This window comes from Wyeomyia smithii, chromosome 1, assembly GCF_029784165.1.
Source record: "Wyeomyia smithii strain HCP4-BCI-WySm-NY-G18 chromosome 1, ASM2978416v1, whole genome shotgun sequence".
Lineage (NCBI taxonomy): Eukaryota > Metazoa > Arthropoda > Insecta > Diptera > Culicidae > Wyeomyia > Wyeomyia smithii.
Genome location: NC_073694.1, coordinates 75231924 through 75254241, shown reverse-complemented (window position 1 = coordinate 75254241; position 22318 = coordinate 75231924). Strand labels below are relative to the sequence as shown.

The window sequence follows — 22318 nt, the reverse complement described above, 5'->3', positions numbered from 1 at the left end:
TCTTTGGAATATGTTTCTTTTCAAAACGTGATTCATACATATCTTTTATAGGGGGATTAGGGGCATAATGAGCACACGGGGCGAAATGGGCACCCCTCTTTTATGGGAAAATACGCATTTTCTAATACAATATGGTATGTGGAACTCTTCCGTAGTTACTACAGTATCTCTTTATGTAGAACAAAAGTGGTTTGTCTGTTCAAAATATGGGAATATATTGAAAAAATCAACTTGGTTCCCGGATGTTGAAATAATTATTATTTTTGCGCACTACAAAATAAGCTTCTACGGTCGTTTAAATGGCTCAATCGAGTATGTAGACACATCAATATGACGTATGGGTCGTACCCCAAATTTCACCATAATTGAAGTTTTGATTTTAAGCTATAATTAGTATTAAAATCTCATGTTAACTTTAACTATCTCGATAGGGGCGAAATGGTCACCTTTAGGTGGGGTGAAATGAGCACACCTTGTCACAGAAACTTACCTGAAATTCATCTCAGTAGACTTGTGAGTTTGTCTGTTTCCATAGTCAGTGTTTGTTTACAGTGATGGTGCGAACATATATTAGAAAATCTTTGAAACCGAGTTGGTCAGAAAAAGAGACTGCAGGCAGAATTGGCCACCGTAAGGCGTTACGGGACATTCACGAAACAATCTGCCAAGTATCACGGCATCTCGCGACAAACGTTGGCCCGTTAGTTGTACTTCTACACAGTTTCAAGATATGTTCTATAAGTGTGCTCATTATACCCCGTGGGTGCTCATTATGCCCCAGTGGGGTGCTCATTGTGCCCCACACATCGACTGATTGTTAGTTTTTGATGCATGAACCTAATTCGTGTTTTTCACCACTATACGATAAACATTTCAATTTGTGAATAGTGTACCTTTAATTATAGATAGTTAATGCAAGTTTTGCACTGAAGACAACTTTTTGTCGTTTTCCATGCTTAAATCAGCAACCAAGTTAGGGTGCTCATTATGCCCCTATTCCCCCTACATAATTTTGAACCACATGTTTGATCATTAGTTGAGGATTTTCAAGAAAGGCCGTTCATTTGGCACCAGTTTTGTTTAAATTGGTTGTTTAGTTTCTGAGATTCGTGATTTTCACATTTTGATACACGGTGCCTAAACTGAAAATCCGATTACAATGAAGTTCCATAGGGTGTTATGAGCAGTGATGGAAACGAAACGAATATGATGCAATCATCGTTTAATCTCCACATGTACACATCATGAAGTGTTACAGACCGCGACTAAACTTGAATCCTCTCAACACATAATGAAATGATGCGTAGGTTTCTGGGAGAAAATAAACACATGACTAGACTAGATCTGCTCTGAGAAGCGATTCGCTCGTTGCGTTTGTCTCTCCATATGCCGGTCGTTAGGGGAACAAAGAATAGCAGCAGAAGAATATCATGTCGCCTGAGTAGCAGCAGAGGTGTGGTGCGGTGAGAAGGAAAGTGTGGGGGAAGGGACTACTTCGGCAGCGGTTGACTTGGGCGAGAGTAGGAGAGCATACATTGTCATTTTTTTTCTTTTTCTGACAAAAAATCTTATTCATGGGTAATAACATAACCAGATCTGATCGCTCTGTGTAACAGAGACGAATAACTTCATATACCGAGTTGTGCACATTGAGAACCATATGTTGTGGTGTACGCTAACGACAAGCAATATAGCGTAAAAAGGAAAGCAAAGAGAGTGAACCAACACCGATACTTTGTTATTCGCATACTGACGACGATGTCAACGCATCTTAGGCTTCGCTAGAGGTGATTTTTTTCCATCGCTGGTTATGAGGCCACTAGACCTTTCAATTTCAACTAATTTCGTGAAAACTGGTCTAGCCATTTCTGAGAAAAGTAAGTGAGTTTAAGCAGTCTTTGGTATATGCTTTGCTTTCATACCGTGATTTGACATTCTTATAAATAACGGACAAAGTTACAAACCGATTACAATGACATTCAATAGCAACCTATGGGACAACTAGGCCTTTCATTCGAGACTAATTTTGTGAAAATCGATCAAGCCATCTCTGAGAAAAGTGAGTGAGTTTTAACAGCCTCTGGAAAACATTTCCTTACATAACTTTTGAACCATATGTTTAATCTTTATGAAATTTATAAGTTAAGAGTTCTGAAGAAAGCCCGTTCATTTGACATCAGTTTTGTTAAAATCGGTTGGGCAGTTTCTGAGATATTAATTTATTCGTAATTTTTACATTTTGATACATAACCTCTAAACCAAAAATTCGATTACATTGCAATTCAATAGCAGCCTATGGGGTAGCTACACCTTTCATTTGCAATTAATTTCAAGGAAATCGGTCCAGCCATCTCTGAGAAAAGTGAGTGAGAAAAAAAAAGTTGCACATACACACACACGCACACACACATACAAACATACATACATACATACAGAAAATGCTCAGCTCGTCGAACTAAGTCGAGTGATATACGACATTTGGCCCTCTGGAGCACTTTCATACCTTTAGTTTTTTCAGTGATTGCTATACCTTTCTAGGAGAAAGGCAAAAAATTACCCCGTGTCTTCGAAAACTCTTCAGAGCTAATTACTATATATTCCAGCTGACCATTTTGTCGTAAAAGAGTGACTTTAGTGTCTTTTTAGCGTAAATAGTGACTTTTTAGTGACTAGGCTCAAAATAGTGACAAAGTCACTAAAAAGTGACTCGCTACTAGCCCTGTTTCATAGAACAAGGTCTTACTTTCGGCGTTTTTAGTTTTTCGATCAATCCACCTAACAGTTAGATGAAAAAAAAAAATTTTTTTCTGGTTTTCAATATACCAGATTGCTTCCTTCAGCAAAGTTGTGGAAAATTTTAAAAGAAAAACAATTGATGAATAGTGCGATGTCCTATCTGTACGTTGGACACGACAAAATAGAGTTTTTTGTGGAACACCCCTCTTTAAAATCAGTTTTTTGTCTATAACTTTTTCTATGATTGTCAAAATAATAAATTTTATAAAGTGTTGAGAGAATCTTAGTTGAATGAATGAATTCTTAGAACATTTTGCATTGTTTTGATAATTACAGACAAAATTATAGACAATAAACTGATTTTAAAGAGGGGTGTTCCAACTCTATTTTGTCGTATCCAACGTACAGATAGGACATCGCAGTATTTGGCAATTGTTTTTCTTTGAAAATTTTCCACAACTTTGCTGAAGAAAGCTATCTGGTATATTGAAAATTAGTAAAAATATTTTTTTTGTCTAACTGTTAGGTGGATTGATCCAAAAACTAAAAACGCCAAAAGTAAGGACTTGTTCTATGAAACAATTTTGCTGAAGACATTGAGTACATAAAATCAGTTTTTCACAGTCAAATCTAGAACGATCACGATTTTTCGAGTTTAGGCCACTGTGCACTGTGGGATTTTCAAATAAATCTTTCCACCAATTGTTAATATCTTGAAATATAACCCTTGGAAAGTGTAGAAACTATTTAGGAAGGTATTTCATAAAATGGTGGTTGAAAAACGTGCTTTACAATAAGTATTTCGTCGTTTTTATATCGCTTTTTTGTACTTTACGACCCTCAAAAGGGCATTGCTCAAAATTGTACCGTACGATGATTTTGAAATTTTGACCAGAGGTTCTGGACGTCATAATGAATCGAATGGTGTACTCAGATTCTTTGGTGCATTTTTTTTTTCATAATAACGGTCTGTGGGAGAACCGTGACAGTGCTCTGGCTTATATAATCGGACAATAGACTGTATCTATGTTATTCAGTGATACTGAGAGTATAGTGATACTGAGATCAGATACGCAACACAATTGACTCGTTGTTTCTGAGTTTGCACCGACAATTCAACCATACATTTTCTGTCAAGTTTACATCATCAGAACGTGAACGTGCCCATTGGCTGAAACTTTGCATAGACGTTTTATAGGCAAGGATTCCATTTTGTGCTATTGGTGTAATTTTTTGAAACACAGCTCATTTTTGAAAAATGCTATTTCGAATAAGAATTGATGATTACAAATATTTTCGGAGCCAATACGTTTCGTTCGCGGTGTGATGTTTTCGGCAAAGTTGTAAATAATAGTTTTGTCTTCCAAAAAATAAATATACACTTTAAAAAAAAAATATTTTTTTTTTGAAAAAAAAACAAATAAAAGAAAGTCTAAAATTAATTATCCAAAACAGCCCATTAAAAAAACGGATTTTTTTATAAAAACTACGAAAGATTACCTGAACAACGAAACCGCTCATGTAGAGATAACAAAAGGTATATTTTTTTTTAATTTTTTTTTCACAGGGTACATTTTTTTTTTGGTAGAACAAAGTTATTATTCACAACTTTGCCAGATACACTATGCCAATCAAATAAACCGTTTTGACTGTAAAAAATATTCTTAAATCCTCATAGAGTGCTCTATTGGAAATTAAAAATATGTCTACAGTCGAAATGGTTTGTTTGATTGGCATAGTGTCTTCGGCAAAGTTGTAGTTAATATTTTGTCCTTCTGAAAGAAAAATATGCCTTTTAAAAAAAATAATTGAAAACATATTTTTTTTTAAATAATTTTTTTCCCAAAATATGATAACTTTTTTTTTATTTCTAAATGATCGGACTGATTTTATTGTTTTGGTAATCTTTTAAAGGTTTTATTAAAAAAAATCAGATTTTTAATAAAATAAGCTTTTTTGAATAGTTAATTTTTAATTTTTCTTCCAACTTTTTTTTTGAATAAATAATATTTTTAAGTGTAATTTTTTCGGAAAGGCAGAATTACTATCTAAAAACTTGGTCAAAGACGTCACACCAATCATACGAACCGAAGTGCATTTTTTATTTTATACTCATTTTTCACAATATTATGAACCACCCTATGCCGAATAAATGAACCACCCTAATGAAACATAATGTATTCGATGCTAGTTATAGTGTATATCATTATACAGGCTATTTCGAGAGACTAGTGATCAATTTCAAAAAATAAATTCTAGACATTTCGAACTCCGCCTTCCATAATTGAAAAAACGATCAAGTCCCAGAGTCGATTTTTGCAAAAAAAAACCAATTTTTTAGATGACACCAATTCTCGTTTTTAAGTCATTTGGCATCAAAAACAAATTCGAAAACCGAAATTTCACGTACACCGTCAATATTCATAGATTGATTTTAAGTTTACGTTTGATTTCCTACTGTAGCTATAATTTTCACACGCGCACTGGGTTGGATGAAATTTTCTAAGGGGCCATCCACATACCACGTGGACAGATTTTTGATGATTTTGACCCCCCCCCCCTCCCCCTCCGTGGACAACTGCCCATATAAATTCCAAAAAAATTGTATGAACCGTGGACATTAGCCAACCCCCCCACCCCCCAAAGCTGTCCACGTGGTATGTGGATGGCCCCTAATCCCTGGCATTGACGTTTCTCCCTGTTCATATGCTAGGGTGACAACCGAATTCAGTTCAATGGACCCACAAGTCGGTATATGTCATCAATACCGACTATCGCCAGGGTTGTTCAGGCCGTTTTGTTTTTTACAGAGTATAAAAACCGTTTATGTGGTATTTTATTGATGTTACTACAACAATGAATTGTTTCAATAACATAGGGAAAAGTAGGTAAAGACTGACACCCTAAGGTTTAACCTACATAATTACTCAGGTATTGCTATTTAGATCGCAGTAGTCGTACAAATTGAAACTTAAGATCATTTGTTGTCATAATTATTTTTGGTATAAGTGAATTTGCCCCAAGTTTTATGTGTTTTGGTTCTTTAAAAATATGACTACAAATTGCTGTTTTTTAACATGGTTGGGAAAGACGGACACCTGGGGTAGGTAAGATGGACACTACGACTGTGAAGGTGGACACTCACTAAAAAGATGTAGTACGTTACGTATTCTTTTGATTTATGAGTTAAGTGATGACCATGCACTACTCTACGTTATTAAAGTTCATCCATACATCACGTGAACAGTTTGGGAGGGTTGTTTATGATGAAGGCAAAAATTCACGGCCTGTATGGTCTAATCTAACTGCTAAGTGATTAATATCTGCTGGTTTCTATCGCGGCTTTACTTTGTAAACATCTATGAGTACACAACCAATATGTATTCAAATTGGGTCCTAAAGCTAAACCAGTTTTTATGTATCATTTGAAAAAGCCGCGTTTTCTGAGCAAAATGTGATTTTTTGAAAATGTTTATCGTTTTTTTTCGATTTTAAATGGAGAATAAAAAAAAATGCTCGAAAGGTCTTAAATGACATTTCACCCATATACGGTATATGGGAGAACTGTCATTTAAGCCATTTCGAGCAGATTTTTATTGTGTGCGTGGGAACCTATTTCTAGATCCCACTGTCTGGCAGTGATATTATGAAAAAAAGATAGTTGCAGGTATTTTGAAGTAGAATACTTCTCTCAGGAAGTTCGGCTACATAGGGATGTGAAATGAAAATCTAAAACCGAAAAAAGTGAAAAATATGTCCAATTTCAAATGCTAATAAATCGGTTAGTGTTCGATGGATTTCCTTCGTTCTTGCAGCAATAGACTGGAAAATCTTCTAAGATTCTTCCCAAAATAGGATAATTGTAATTTTATTATTCACACTATTGTACTATTGAAAATAGTCAAGCCTTGTCAAAACGAAAAATTCGACCTCTGATTGGTCGTTATATGCTTGCTTCCCAAGCACGGTCGACAGGATCATATACCTTGCAATTGAAAACATGCTATTTGGCCTATATAAGAGCCTGTTTCAGCCGGAGCCGCTCATAATAGTTCTAGACAGCGACGACAGCAGTCGTCCTTCTCAGCAGCAGCACTAGCTCTGTGGTTGGTCACCACGTCTCAGGAGCAGCGCGGTTTTTCTCAGCGTGTGTCGCCAGACAGCCATTATTCCCCCCGTGTTGGGGCAGCATGAAGATCGCATCAGGAAATCCAATTTTGGAAATCAAAATGCCTTTTTGAAGGCAAATAATCAAGTCATTGAAAGTTAATAATTTTTGTCAACGCAAGCAAGTATTCTGTGTTGCATCCTAGCAATTTAAATTTGTCGCACCCGTCTAATTTACTGAATGTGAAATAGCTTCCACAGTGCATGTTGTCCGTGTATCTTAATTCCCCCAATGTTAGGGCAGCTCAAAGGTTGTAATTAGCAACCGATTTTGAACAGCAAAATGCTTTTTTGAAGGCAAATAAAAAAATAATTGAAGGTTAATAATTTTCTGGCATCAACACAAGCAGACATTCTGTGCGGGATGCAATCAAATTCTGTTGTAGTTGTCTAATTTTTACTTTATTTAGTAAACTCCCCACTGTAGGGGCAGCGCAAACGCTGCGATCAGCATAACCGACATTGAATAATAAACTGCCCTGTTAGAACGCATTCACAAAAGCAGTTAGTTCGACTATGCAGAGCTAATATGAAGTCGATTCAATCAATCAGCATAAACAGAATTTCGTCGTCTCCCAGCTGCCAAGTTGCAACATGATGCAACACGCAACAGCGAGCAAACGAAATCGCTTGATGTTACAAACCGCAATAAGATACGGGTTAAAACCGTTGCGTGTGTGAGAGCACCATCGGTGTTTATTCGCTGGATACACTATCTACTGTCTACTGAACGCAATAATCTGCTTACATGCGACATGGGGACGGGAACATTTTCTTCAACCAAGCTACACAACACGACACAAAACATGTTATTTTGTTGCTTCAATGAGAGTGCTATCGGTCCGGCTCGACAGAATGTTCACAAGAAATCATTTTTGTGCATCCGTGCTACGAAACTGAGGAAAAACTTTAGAAACTGCAAAAAGAGGTGGAGCTTACCAAATGATCGCTCTGAACCAGAATGAAGTCACACATATTTTTCAAGTTATATCATTCCACCACGTACGTAAAATAATTCATTCCTATTTTCATCCCTATATAAGAGCCTGTTTTAGTCGAAGCCGCTCATAGTAGTTCTGAACAGCGACGACAGCAGTCCTCCCTTAGCAGCAGCGGGAGCGAGCAGTGGGTACCATCGATAGCGGATAGCGGCCACAACTGTGGCATGGCTGCGAAGAAGTGTAGCAGTTTCAGCGAATCTCACCATCGATAGCAGCAGGGCCAGCAGATGCAGGTACAGCGGATACCAATGGCGGCCACAACTGTGGCATGGCTACGGATAGCGTTGCAGGTGCTCAGCAGTTGGGCCAGCGTATAGCGGCCACAACTGTGGCATGGCTATGCATAGCGTAGCTGTTGCAGCGGGTATATCAGCATCGATAGTAGCAGGTTCAGCTGATGCAACGACACTCCCTTCACTAAAATGCTGTTTCAGTGTGGTAGCGGGAAGCATCAGCAGCAGGCTTGCATAAGGTGAATACATCAGCCAGCTACTTTCTCTAAGGCCTCTGCCATAGTAGACGCGAAAAGCGGCGCGAACCGATTCGCTCGGCCGTAGGTTGATGTACAGCTCTACTGATGGCTGTACATTAACCTACAGCTGAGCGAATCGGTTCGCGTCGCTTTTCGCGTCTATTATGGCAGAGGCCTAATGGGAAAGTTGTATCAGTTTGTTCAAAAGAATATTATTGTCGGTAATATTACAGAGATGCGATTGCGTAAATCCGATTTTGAATTGAACAATTGTTCTTTTGAGAACAAATAACACACTTATTTGAAGAGTTAATAGCTTTTGGTACCAATAGCAGTATAGTGACAGCCTCAGCGGTAGATGCAGATGCAGCCGGTACTTCCCTGAGGCCGATGTAAAGGTAAATGGGAGCAGCACGGCGAAACAGTTCGGGTTATGCTTAGACGCGCGTCATTTTTCGTTCTTGATATTCCCCACATGAAACGACGCGCTTTCGTATGATAGCGGTGGTATTAGCGGTAGATGCATTCGCCAACACTTCCTCCAGTGAAGCCGTGTCTAGTTTTCAATGTGAAAACACCTTTCTCATTGTGTTGACCGTGCGCCTTAGTCCTCACTATCAAGGTAACACAGAGATGTAAGATAAACACTACATCCTATGATAAATTGAACAATTGTCCTTGTAAGGACAACAAATGAATAAATGAAGATTTAATTTTGAATAAGAATACTTCTCTCAGGAAGTTCGGCTACATAGGGATGTAAAATGAAAATCTAAAACTGAAAAAAGTGAGAAAAATTTCAAATGCTAATAAATCCGTTAGTTTTCGATGGATTTCCTTCGTTTTTGCAGCAATCGATTAGAAAATCTTCTAAGATTCCTACCAAATGCATGAAATTGCAATTTTATCATTCGAACTATTGTACTATTGAAAACTCTTAAGCCTTGTCAAAACAAAATTCGACCTCTGATTGGTCGTTATACCGCGCTTTCCCAAGCACGGTCGGCAGAGTTATGGACCTAGTAAATTGGGAATGCATCATTTGGCCTATATAAGAGCTTCATCAGATAATAAACAAACATTTCATCGGATATTAAATTGAACAACTGAAATTTGAAGAACACAAATGATTATTTGAAGGGTTAATATTTTCTCGTTTTGCGCTTTAATCCAAAGTTAATTATCTTCATCTACATGCATACTCTGACTATTATTACGTGTCTGCGTCGCTTAGGGTTTGGCTACGGTCATGCAGAACGCAAATAACGGCGCGATGCGATTCGGCAAGACGAAATCTGTTGAAATGTATAGCTCTACTTCGCCTTAAAAAGAGCTGTACATTTCACTACGGTAAGGCGAATCGCATCGCGCCGGCATTCGCGTTCTGCATAACCGTAGCCTTTGTTCCGTTCCCGTTTAATGATGTCGTTAAATGTGCATATTACAATTCGGCAGCACTTCAACTTCTCATTTGCACAAAATTTAAAAATATCCAATGAACTTCATTCAAAATATCAGACAAAAAGAAATTACAATACTGCCACTGAACGGTCAACGTTTATTTACTAGAAAAAATGACTGACACGCAAGCAGCCAGGTTATCTTTCTTGTAAAAGTATTCTACTTCAACCTTGCGGTCGTGGCTTTGCATACAACCTTCTTGTGATTTTTCACTTTTGCGACTATCTTAGTTTCGGGATCTAGAAGGTGTTAGCTCTACCGACTTTCCAAAGACCCTTTACAGAATGACTGAGTACTTGCAGTACATTCCGGAGTCATTTTCCATTTGGTAAGCCCCGCCTCAAAATAATATTAGAGTCCTATGGATTCTATTATTATTTTCAGACTTTCAATTCCTTTGATACATCTGTATCAAAAAATTGACCCGTATTTAATAATTATATTATTTTATTTATTATACAGCGGATTGGCAAAACGAGAAGAAAGCCATGCATAGATAAATAAACGAAAAATTTTTTGTACATACATATGTACCAATACATAACCTTTTTTTCTAACACGTGCCAAACTAGTCATAATTAGTTACGGTTATAATCAATAACAATATCCAGAGTCATTTGCTCAAAAGCTAGAAAAATCGAAAAAAATAATAGCACAAAAAAGCGTTTTGCAGCAAACCATCCAACAGTTGTGTAGCAAACATGAGCACCTCTACCACAACACAAGCAAAGTAATCGTTTGTGCATCATTTTCGCTATCCGGCACCAAGGCAACAAGTTAAAAAAAAAATCTTATTAGAAATCCCGAAAAGAACTCGGTGTCGTGGTCGTTTCCGTAAACACATCGTACGACCGCTATACAATGCTAAGAAAAAGCAGGAATACTTAGCAACTTTTGTCTCTCACTCTCCCTGCTTGCACTCGTTCACTGTGTGGAACTAAAATCAAGCGTTTTTCACATGCATTATTGATAAACTGACTCATGCTATCCTGCTCGCAGTTCAAGCATACACACTTAGTTTCTTTTACCGAACTCAGCAATCTTTTTAACGAGTTCTCAACAGCTGAGCCATCAGCAATCTGTTTAGCAATTTATTTGCTTGACGAGTGCTCGGTAATTTTTCATTCTCGCTGAAACGTCAAACATAGAAGATAGCTCAGTAAAAACTTACGAAGCGTTCATCAAAAATGGCTGCATGAGTCGGTATTTACAAAGCTGACTATTCGTCACGAATTACCGAACGTTCTGTAAATTTACAAAGCTGACGATTCGTCACAAATTACCGAGCATTTTGTAAACGTAGAGTTTTTTCATGGTTACGAGAGAAATATGAACCAATTGTCAAATAAATGTTGTGTGAAATATGAACCATTGTGAAAGTTGCTATTGCAACTGTTGAATAATTTTATAAAGAAATTTCGGATTGCTTAGATCGATTATACTGGTGTTCCCAGCACATTCGAGTAAAAACTTGATACGTTTAATGTTATGATGAATACAGGCTTTTTATTGCAGGCTTCTAGTAAACTGTTCTCCTGTGGTGGAAAAGTTTCCATTTGCTGACTGAATAGATCGTGTACCTCCACGCCGTTTTCTTGTAGATTTCAAAGTAAGATATCAATATATTTTTTTTTTGAAAATCACACGCGAAACTTTTTAAAAACTCAGCTTCGGAACTCTTTGAATATTTGAAAATGGCGGACATTTGATGTTTCGTTTTGATAGATATAGAAAAATTGCCGAACAGTATATTAAAAAACAAGAGTTCAGTTGAACAATTGAAGAGTTTTCAGCAACACCTAGGTAGATGCTGACAGATCGTCAAATACTTACTGAACTTTATGAAAGTGCAGAACATACTTTAGTTAACAGAAAAGGTCAGTAATGTTTTTTGCTGAGCTCGTTAAATGCCTTTTGCATAACGGTAATTCGGTAAAAACTTCAACCGACATCAGTTATTTTTGAGAAAATTACAAAATGATCAGTATTTTTTCAAATTTACTGAACATGACCGTAATAAAAATTACTGAACAATTAAAACGAGAATAAGTGTGTATCGCTATACGTCGTACATTTTGTAATGATCGTTTTTAATGATTTTTCACTACACGATGCACTTTAACTCAATAACTTTTATCACTTCCGTATACAACGCGCACAAGTTCGCCGTTTTTAGAACTTGTTTTATTTATACTAATGGTAAACAATAATAATTTGGAAATAAACTTGGAGCAAGTAGGACTGTGTGCTTATTGCCGTGCAGCCGTGCTCTTATATTTCGAGCAGATTTTTATTCGTCATTTAAAAATCAAGAAAAAACGATAAACATTTTGCCTTTCTCCTAGAAAGGTATAGCAATCACTGCAGAAACTGAAGGTATAATAGTGCTCAAAAGGGCCGAATGTCGTATATCACTCGACTCAGTTCAACGAGCTGAGCAATTTCTGCATGTGTGTGTGCGTGTAACGCTCTCCCAATCTCACTCGAGTTTCTCAGAGATGGCTGCACTGATTTCAATGAAATTTATTGCAAATGAAAGGTCTAGTTGCCTCATAAGACCCTATTGAATTTTATTGTAATCGGATTTTTAGTTTAGATGTTATGTATCAAAATGTAAAAATCACGAAACATCAATATCGCAGAAATTACACAACCGATTTCAACAAAATTAATTTCAAATGAACGGGCTACCTAAAAAACCCTTAACTTTTGAATTTTATGAAGATTAAACTTGTGGTTCAGAAGTTATGGAAAGAAACGTGTTCTAGAGACTATTTAATCTCACTCATGTTTCTCAGAGATGGCTGAGCCGATTTTCATAAAATCAGTGTCATATGGAAGGTCTTGTTGCCCCATGAGACCCTATTGATTTTTTTTTGCAAACGGGTTATTACTTTGCCTGTTATGTTTAAAACTGTGAAATCCAGCTATGAAAATAAACATACCGTCTGCCGGGGTGAGATTGTGCCAAAAAAGGATATATTTTTGTTCCTTAGCTTGTAATGTACACATTTAGGCAATGAGTTTCATCCACATCGCGTCAATGCACACTTAAATGTTTAGTTAACGACTGCCGCAAATATGGTTAAGTTACAATAAAATATAATTTTGCTAAAATTAAATGAACTTTGGCCTAATCTCACCCCTTCTATGGGGTGAGATTGTGCCAAAAACAAAAAGTTGACTTCAATACCTGAAAAATGAACAGTAGTGTATCTACGAATAATTCACATGAATAACATGATAAAACAGTAAATATAGGGTCGACCATAAACAACGTGAACTATTAAGGGGCTGTAGGGGGTTGACCAGAAACTACGTTTCATATGAATTGTAGAAAAGTGTATGACTGGATCAAATCGATATCTGGAGTAGCCAGTTATGAGAACGTGGCTTATAGACAGTCTCGAGAATAAGTGTGTATTGCAGACTTTTCGTTTCAATTATTATATGTCATTGACCACTGTATATTCCATTGGAGATCTCAAAACTGCTGGAAACGTACCCACAACCCTCCTTCCTCGCTGAAAAAGTCATCAGTTAATATAGAATCGGTGTACAAAATATTGTTACATTTCATAAGTAATATCAATCAGTGCAAATTTCCATCAACATTTGTTAGCTTACTGTTATCAAGCTTTTAGTCATTATTTCAAATAATACCTTGGCTAGACAACACTGTGTAAACAATGCAAGTGTTTTTGTGTATACTAATATAGTTTCGTCGTAAATATGAATTCCGTACATTGTACCGTTCATCATAGCTTGGCACAATCTCACCCCAAAAGGGCTCGAAAAGTGTACAGTTTGGAAAAACATTATTTTCTGAGCCAACACAGATTTAATGCATAATATGTCCTCAACACATTCAAGACGACATCCTAACGTACCAACGTAATTGGACTGTAACTTCGTCTGTAATGTATCAAAATGTGAAAATCACGAAACTTCATTATCTTAGAAACTACACAACCGATTTCAACAATGTTGATATCCGATGAACAGGCTAGTTAAGGGTTAACTGATGAATTATGATTGAACACGTGGTTTCAATATTTGGCTGCCATATACGTTCCCATTTCATTTGATTATAATCGAACTTAAGCAACCGTTATGTATTAAATTGTTAAAACAACGAAAGTCTATTATCTCAAAGATTACATGACTTATTTGAACATAACTAGTGTCATACGAACGAGTCAGCTCTCAAACTTACAAATAACAAACTTCATAACAATTTGATATGTGATTCAAAAGTTTTGGAAAGAAAAGCAACTCAAAGACTGTTTAAAACTCTACCTGCTTTGATCGATATATGTGGCCTTAACATAATTTAAATGTGGTATCTTCTGTAACATGGACCAAAAATGTCTTAATTGTGGAGACTCTTCTCACAAAAAGGACACATGTCCTGTGAAAGAGAGTAAAAATTTTCGCTGTGCGAATTGTAACGGCAACCATATGTCAAATTTTTACCAATGCCCAGTCCGTTTAGCAATTGTTGAGGCAAGGCAAGGTAAACAAAATTCAATTTCTCAATTAAAACCAACTTCAAAACAAAATTCTCCAAGCGTACCAGTGACGCATAGTTTACCTACTCCTTTGCATACCCGTTTAACTTATGCACAGGTTACAGGTAGTTCGAACATTATACCGCCTAGTGTTGGTAGTTCGAAAATGACCGTTAATATGGGTAAGCAAAACACGCTAGAAAATAATTGTACACCTATTACTCCAGCTAATATTGCTGCCGAAAATATTTTTTCTAATGTCAACTGCCTGGGGCCTATTACGGCAGGTAAACTTTCTTTTTTGCAACAGGCAATGTTCGATCTTATGAACGCCATGTTGCAGACAAAATCAATGTTTGAAGCCATTCAAATAGGCACAAATTTTACTATTAAAATTGTTTCTAATTTAAAATTTAGCAATGATTTTAAAGAAAACAATTAAAATATTAAATTGGAATGCTCGCTCATTGAAGGCCAATGAGAATGAGCTTTTTAATTTTTTAACAGTAAATAATGTGCATATTGCAATTATTACTGAAACATTTTTGAAACCTAACATAAAATTAAAATATGATCCCAAATACGTGGTTCATAGATATGATAGGATTCAGGGTTCCGGCGGTGGAGTTGCAATTGTTATTCATCGCCGAATCAAACATCGTGCTCTTCCCCATCTTGAGACGAAAGTTATTGAAACTTTGGGAATTGAAGTTCAAACTGAACTTGGGATTTTATTTATTGCCGCAGCATATTTACCATTTCAATGCACACGCGAGCTCAAAAATTATTTTAAAGGTGATTTACAAAAACTCACCAGAAATCGTTCGAAATTTTTCATAATCGGCGATTTTAACGCTAAACATCGTTCATGGAATAATTCTCAAAGTAATTCCAATGGCAAAATTTTATTCAATGATTATTCTTCAGGATACTATTCTATTTTGTCTCCGAATAGTCCTACATGCTTTTCTTCTGTAAGAAACCCTTCAACAATTGATTTGGTGCTGACAGATCAAAGTCATGTATGTAGTGATTTGATCACACATGCTGACTTTGATTCTGACCATCTTCCAATAACTTTTTCTTTATCACATGAATCAGTTTTAAACCCTATGAGCTCTGTTTTTAATTATAACAAGGCTAATTGGGAAAGATACAAAACTCAAATTGAGAGAAATTTCAATAATGAGCTTGATTTGCAAAACGAAGTGAATATTGATTCCGCTTTGGAAGCATTAAAATGTGCAATTGTTGATGCCAGGAATTATTCTGTTCCAAAGGCTCAAGTGAAATTTGATTCATCAATAATTGACGAAAATCTTCAACTTCTAATTCGTTTAAAAATGTCCGCAGACGTCAATATCAACGTTCTCGTGACCCTGTTTTTAAAACTATTTATAAAGATTTACAGAAAGAGATTAAACATAGATTTACTCTTCTGAGAAATCAAAATTTTGAGACTAAAGTTGAAAAATTGAAACCATATTCAAAACCATTTTGGAAGCTGTTGAAGATTCTTAAGAAACCTTCAAAGCCTATTCCAGTTTTAAAAGATGGTGAACGTTTTCTTGTATCCAATGAACAAAAGGCTCAAAGACTTGCTCAGCAGTTTGAGAGTGTTCATAACTCAAATTTGAATTTTGTGAGTCCAATTGAAAATGAAGTCACACGTCAATTTGATTTAATTTCTTCCCAGAATTTTTTACCTGCAGAAATAATTGAAACTAATTTGAATGAGATTAAATCAATTATTAAAAATTTCAAAAATATGAAAGCACCTGGTGACGATGGAATCTTTAATATACTAATCAAACATCTCCCTGAGAGCACAATGGAATTTTTAGTGAAATTTTTCAATTGCTGCTTCAAAATCGCATATTTTCCCAAATTATGGAAAAATGCAAAAATTACTCCCATTTTAAAACCGGATAAGAACCCAGCTGAAGTTTCAAGTTATCGACCAATCAGTTTGCTTTCTTCAATAAGTAAACTGTTTGAGAGAATTATTCTTAACAGAATGATGTCACACATCAACGAAAATTCAATTTTTGCAAATGAACAGTTTGGATATCGCCATGGTCATTCCACAACTCATCAATTGCTCAGAGTTACTAATATGATACGAGCTAACAAATCTGAAGGTTATTCCACTGGAGCTGCTCTTTTAGACATAGAAAAAGCATTCGACAGTGTTTGGCATAAAGGTTTGATTGCGAAATTGCAAACTTTTAATTTTCCAATTTTCCTAATCAAAATTTTAAAAAATTATCTTACTGATCGAACTCTGCAGGTTGCCTATCAGAATTCAAAAGCTGATAGATTTCCTGTCAGAGCAGGTGTACCTCAAGGTTCAGTCTTGGGTCCAGTCCTGTACAACATATTCACTTCAGATCTTCCTGATTTGCCTCCAGGATGCACAAAGTCATTGTTCTGCGATGACACAAGCATTTCCGTAAAAGGAAAAAGTCTTCGTGTCATATGCAGTCGATTGCAGAAAAGTTTAGATATTTTTTCTTCCTACTTGCAAAAGTGGAAAATCTCTCCCAATGCTTCTAAAACTCAAATGATAATTTTTCCGCATAAGCCTAGGGTTTTTTTCTTCAAGCCAAACAATAATCACGTTGTCAAGATGAATGGGGTTATTTTAAGTTGGTCCGACAAGGTTAAGTACTTGGGACTAATTTATGATAAAAAACTTATTTTCAAAGAGCACATTGAGAGTATACAAGCCAAGTGCATCAAATATACGAGATGTTTATATCCTCTCATTAACAGGAATTCTAAACTTTGTTTAAAGAACAAACTTTTGATTTACAAACAAATTTTTAGACCAGCAATGCTTTATGCTGTACCGATCTGCTCAAGTTGCTGTTCAACAAGGAAGAAAACACTCCAAAGGATTCAGAATAAAATTCTGAAAATGATTTTGAAGCGTCCTCCTTGGTTTGGTACACTCGAATTACATAGACTTACTGGTGTTGAACCATTAGAAGCTATGTCAAATAAAATTATTAACAATTTTCGACAAAAATCGTTGCAATCCTCAATTGCTACGATAAGCTCTCTTTATAGCCAATAAGTTAGCAATTAAGTTAGTTGTAAGTTTACTTCCCCTTTTCTGACAAGTAGGTTTAAATCCCTACGAATGAGAAGTCCTAATTGCGAAAGCAAACAAATCCTAACAATTAGAATTACAAATTTCTAACAGTGTTGAGAAGTCACCATTTGTGATTGGACACACATACTCATTATTTACTAATATTTATCATAAATACTTAAGCTACTAACAAATCCCCCCTTAAAAAAAAAAATTAATAAATAAATGTGGTATCGTAGAGTAAGGAACGGCTTAAGCAGTAGCGCCTATTTTAATCAGTCGAAGAAAACAGGCCTCAAACTCCTGCATTTTGATCAATATCGACAATTTCAATGATGGAAACGAAAACTTTGATTGACTAGCTGTCTTACGAATATAAGAAATCTCGCCAAACATGTGAAAAGGGCCCTGTGCCATATGTAAACAAGCCACAATTTCACGTTTTTCAATAAATACAAGCTTAATCTACCCGCACAAATAAGATTGTTTGATTAAGAGTAAATTCTTTTATCAATAAAGCTTATTGGTAAGGGCAGATTTCGCTTGTATTAATCAAAAAACGAGAAAATTTGGCTTGTTTACATATGGCACATGGGCCCTTTTCACATGTTTGGCGAGAAATACCGTTAATCACAAAGAAATCTGTGAACAATCACCATTCGAAACAAATCGACATATATTGCAGCCATTCAGGAGCCACTTCGGGTGCTGAAAAAAAACTCCTGCAAAACAGAGGGAAACTGCCTAAAGCCTGTATCAGACTAACCGTCGTAGCGGTTGACCGTTACCGTTCCGTTCCTTTTCGACCAATCAGAGCACAGCGGTCGACCGTCGCTTGTTGTTGTTGCAAAAAATAGAATCTTTTCTATTTTTGCCGCCGACCGTTCCCAACGGTTGTCGGCTGCTGTCATTGACATGGCAAAGGCAAACGTGCCTCTTCACACCTACACAAAGTCACATATAGAGACTTATCGAATAAAAATGTGTGCTTCTCTTTTTGGCACACACGTCAGCCAGTCAAAACATTAATAGCACCGGCAACGCTGCTTGGCGATGTCAAATTTCGACAAACGGGAAGGAAAAAAAGAAGTTTTGTTTTGATCGTGCGCTAGGAACTTGTTTTTATTAAATCTGTGTTTCGTTTGTAAGAAATAGTTCCAGTGTAAGTGAAAAAAACTTGACCGTTCGTGCCTCTTCGGAGGAATATAGTCATACGGTCAGACTCCGCTTTTTTTGCTGCTGCGATTGCGCGTTTTTGTCGTGTTCGCGTAGTGTTTGTTTTGGTGATGCTGAATCAGCAGGAATCACGTAGGAAAACCAGCGAACAAATTGGACGCTAAATCCAGTCGTCCTCCGGAAGCTACCGACGATGTTCGAGGATGAATCCGGGTTCGGAGCACGGCATCGGCGCTGGTATCGACTGCATGGTCATCTCCTTCGCTATTGGACCTATCCTGATGATGAAAAATACAAGCCTCCAATCGGAAGTATTGATTTGCTGAAGTGCTCAGAAAGTAACTATTGCACCCAGATTGGTATGCTTACGATTGAACAAATTATTATTAGAATTCCGACGTCCACCACCGCCGGATGATGTTGAATCGCTGGTGCTAGCAAAGCAAGGCAATACTGCTATTCAGCGGTAGGTTTGTGTGAATATATGGCTTTCACCGGATACTAATATGTCGTTCTATATTTTTACAGGTATTTGCTGTCTGCTGATTGTGAGTAGTATTGAGATGAGTATCTTAGTTAGTTATTAGTTAAAATTATGAGTTCGATAACAGGTGAAGATTAGCGTTTTTTTTTTAAATTTTTCTGTGATGAAGTAAGTAAGTGAATTGAAATAAAACTTGAACCTAATCTTACATTTATCTTTTACTGACTATGATTGAGAATTGCAACGATTTTTTCGGAACTTATTCGACATATTTTATAATGTTTACACATTAGTAAGCCTATGTACAGGGGTCAAAATAAGTAGTATAGGCAAGTGCCGGTAGGCATGACAAACCTGCTAATTTTTGGATGAATTTGATAATTGGTTACCTGATAAAAATGCTTATTTGCATCATTGGCATAGATGAAAAAACCATTTCTAAAGTGAATGTTTCATCAAGATCGGGAATCGGTAAAGAGCTCATTGAGAAATGGCTTTTGCTCATACGGAAATCCCCAAAGGAACCTTTATCAGGGGACATTTACATTTCTGCATAAAAATATAGCGTGAGACAACTCCATCTTCAGGATTTTCCATCAGGAATCTTTCGGGTCTACTACGAAAGGCTGAAATTCAAAAGGCTGAAACACGGAAGGCTGAAATCCGAAAGGCTGAAATCACGAAAGGCTGAAAGCTGCATAAGGCTGAAAACACGAAAGGCTGAATCACGAAAAGCTGAAAAATCATTAGGCTGAAATTCACAAAGTTCATTTCTAAAAAAACACTCGCGGCCTACGGCCGACTCGGTTGTCCGAGATGTATGCTGTCCTTACTCGCTATCGCTCGTTCGGACTAAACTAGGGGATCACCCCTATGAGTCAGTAGACTTAGGAAAACGAACGAACCTATACAGAGGTGATTTCTGCGGGGGGGCTGCCTCCCCGCAGTGGCCGGCGCTTCCGACGGCGGGTCGCCGGCGCACACTCGCGGCCTTCGGCCGTCTCGCCCTGAATCATCTAAGAAACGTGTATAAGAGTTAAGTGTGTATAGATTCAAATGTTGCCGAAAATTGATTTTCCATTGCACAAACCAATTAATACTCAAACATTGAACTCTGTCACCTTATAAAGGTTTGTTATCCATGTGTCCGAATTTTTCAACGATTATGATTCAAGTTACAAAAGTTTCAGCCTTTCATGTTTCAGCCTTTCGTTCATTCAGCCTTTTGTGGTTTCAGCCTTTTGTGCATTCAGCCTTTCGTTATGAAACATACTTTTCAGCCTTTCGAGTTTCAGCCTTTCGGGTTTCAGCCTTTTGAGTTTCAGCCTTTCGTTACTAACCCGAATCTTTCATATCAGGTATATTTTTTAATATAACCTGGATGCCCCGAAGGAACTCGTAGTTGGAGAATTTACATATCTGCAATAAAATATAGCATGTGACACGTCTATCTTCAGGATTTCTCTTCAGGAATCATCCAAAAGACATATTTCTGAACACGGACGGCATTGGCCACTACCGGAACAATCCAAATGCCCCGGAGGAACCCTGAATGGAGAAATTACATTTCTGCATCAAATATAGCGTGCGACACCTATCTTCAGGATTTTTCATCTGGAATATTCCTAGAGACATATTTTTGAGCATATGCTTCAATGTCGTTTTACGCACACCTGTCCCATCGTGCAGAAGGTTTGCGAAAAACATAAAATAAGTACAAGTCGGACTCGATTATCCGGAGTTGTAAAAACATTTCGCTCCGGAAAATCGAGCCATTTTTTTTTTAATTTGTAATATCTTTCATCTAGAACAGTGAGTTCTCTATTATAAAATTGTAAACAATACATGTGCCGACGAAAAGAATTAAAAATTATCTTTAGACTGTTTGTTCGGCGTTTGTTATACATATACACTATCCGTCATAAGTTTGGAATCGTTTTACTGAGTATTGCAACACCCAGTTTGAACATTGCAACACCCCGAAAAGTTTAGCATCACTTGATATGGGCAGATTAATTCAACTCTACCTCTTGATTCTGGAAACCTAGAGAGTTGGAGTCTTCAGTAAAGTTGCTCAGGGGGTCAAGGACTTGTGATTTGAGGAGAGTATAGTTCGGAATTCAGCCACAACGCAGCGCTAGTGTGCATGAAGTTTTAAGTGTTTTGAACGCTATTTAGCTCGCGCGATAAGTTGAAGTTTGAATACGAAGAGCCACATGTACCCTAGCGCCGCATAGTAAGGTAATTCAGTACTAAATTGTCTACTATGTAGAAGCCTTGAGCATCCTGAACAAGTTTGCTGAACACCGCAACCCTCTAGCAGGTCGGAATCGTGAGATTAGTTGAGTTTAAACTACGACAAATTGTGTGCCCACTAGCGCCACGTAGCGGTAAAATTTCACACTGAATTTACCACCATACAGTAGCCTTTGCCCTTTTGAACAAGTTTGCTGAAAACCGCAACTTTCTAGGTAGTCAAAAACACGAGATATCCGCCTATTCCAGGTGATGCTAAACTTTTCGGGGCGTTGCAATATTCAAACTGGGTGTTGCAATACTCAGTAAAGCGATTCCAACCTTATGACGGGTAGTGTATATGTATAACAAACGCCGAACAAACAGTCTAAAGATAATTTTTAATTCTTTTCGTCGGCACATGTATTGTTTACAATTTTATAATAGAGAACTCACTGTTCTAGATGAAAGATATTACAAATTAAAAAAAAATGGCTCGATTATCCGGAACGAAATGTTTTTTAAAACTCCGGATAATCGAGTCCGACTTGTACTTATTTTATGTTTTTCGCAAACCTTCTGCACGTTGGGACAGGTGTGCGTTAAACGACATCGAAGCATATGTTCAAAAATATGTCTCTAGGAATATTCCAGATGAAAAATCCTGAAGATAGGTGTCGCACGCTATATTTGATGCAGAAATGTAATTTCTCCATTCAGGGTTCCTCCGGGGCATTTGGATTGTTCCGGTAGTGGCCAATGCCGTCTGTGTTCAGAAATATGTCTTTTGGATGATTCCTGAAGAGAAATCCTGAAGATAGACGTGTCACATGCTATATTTTATTGCAGATATGTAAATTCTCCAACTACGAGTTCCTTCGGGGCATCCAGGTTATATTAAAAAATATACCTGATATGAAAGATTCCTGATGGAAAATCCTGAAGATGGAGTTGTCTCACGCTATATTTTTATGCAAA

At 36.9% G+C, this 22318-nt stretch overlaps 2 protein-coding genes across 2 annotated transcripts in view; one reads left to right on the top strand and one right to left on the bottom strand.

Annotated features, from left to right (window-relative positions):
- LOC129717973 (TATA-box-binding protein-like) overlaps window positions 1-22318 on the bottom strand; it is a 91569-nt gene that overhangs the window by 47844 nt on the left and 21407 nt on the right. The gene's annotated exons all lie outside the window — the stretch shown is intronic.
- Window positions 18493-19245, top strand: LOC129717974 (anillin-like). Its single transcript, XM_055668301.1, has 3 exons — window positions 18493-18959; window positions 19012-19087; window positions 19150-19245. The coding sequence occupies exons 1-3, from the start codon at window positions 18815-18817 to the stop codon at window positions 19175-19177; spliced, it is 249 nt and encodes an 82-aa protein (XP_055524276.1). The 5' UTR covers window positions 18493-18814; the 3' UTR covers window positions 19178-19245.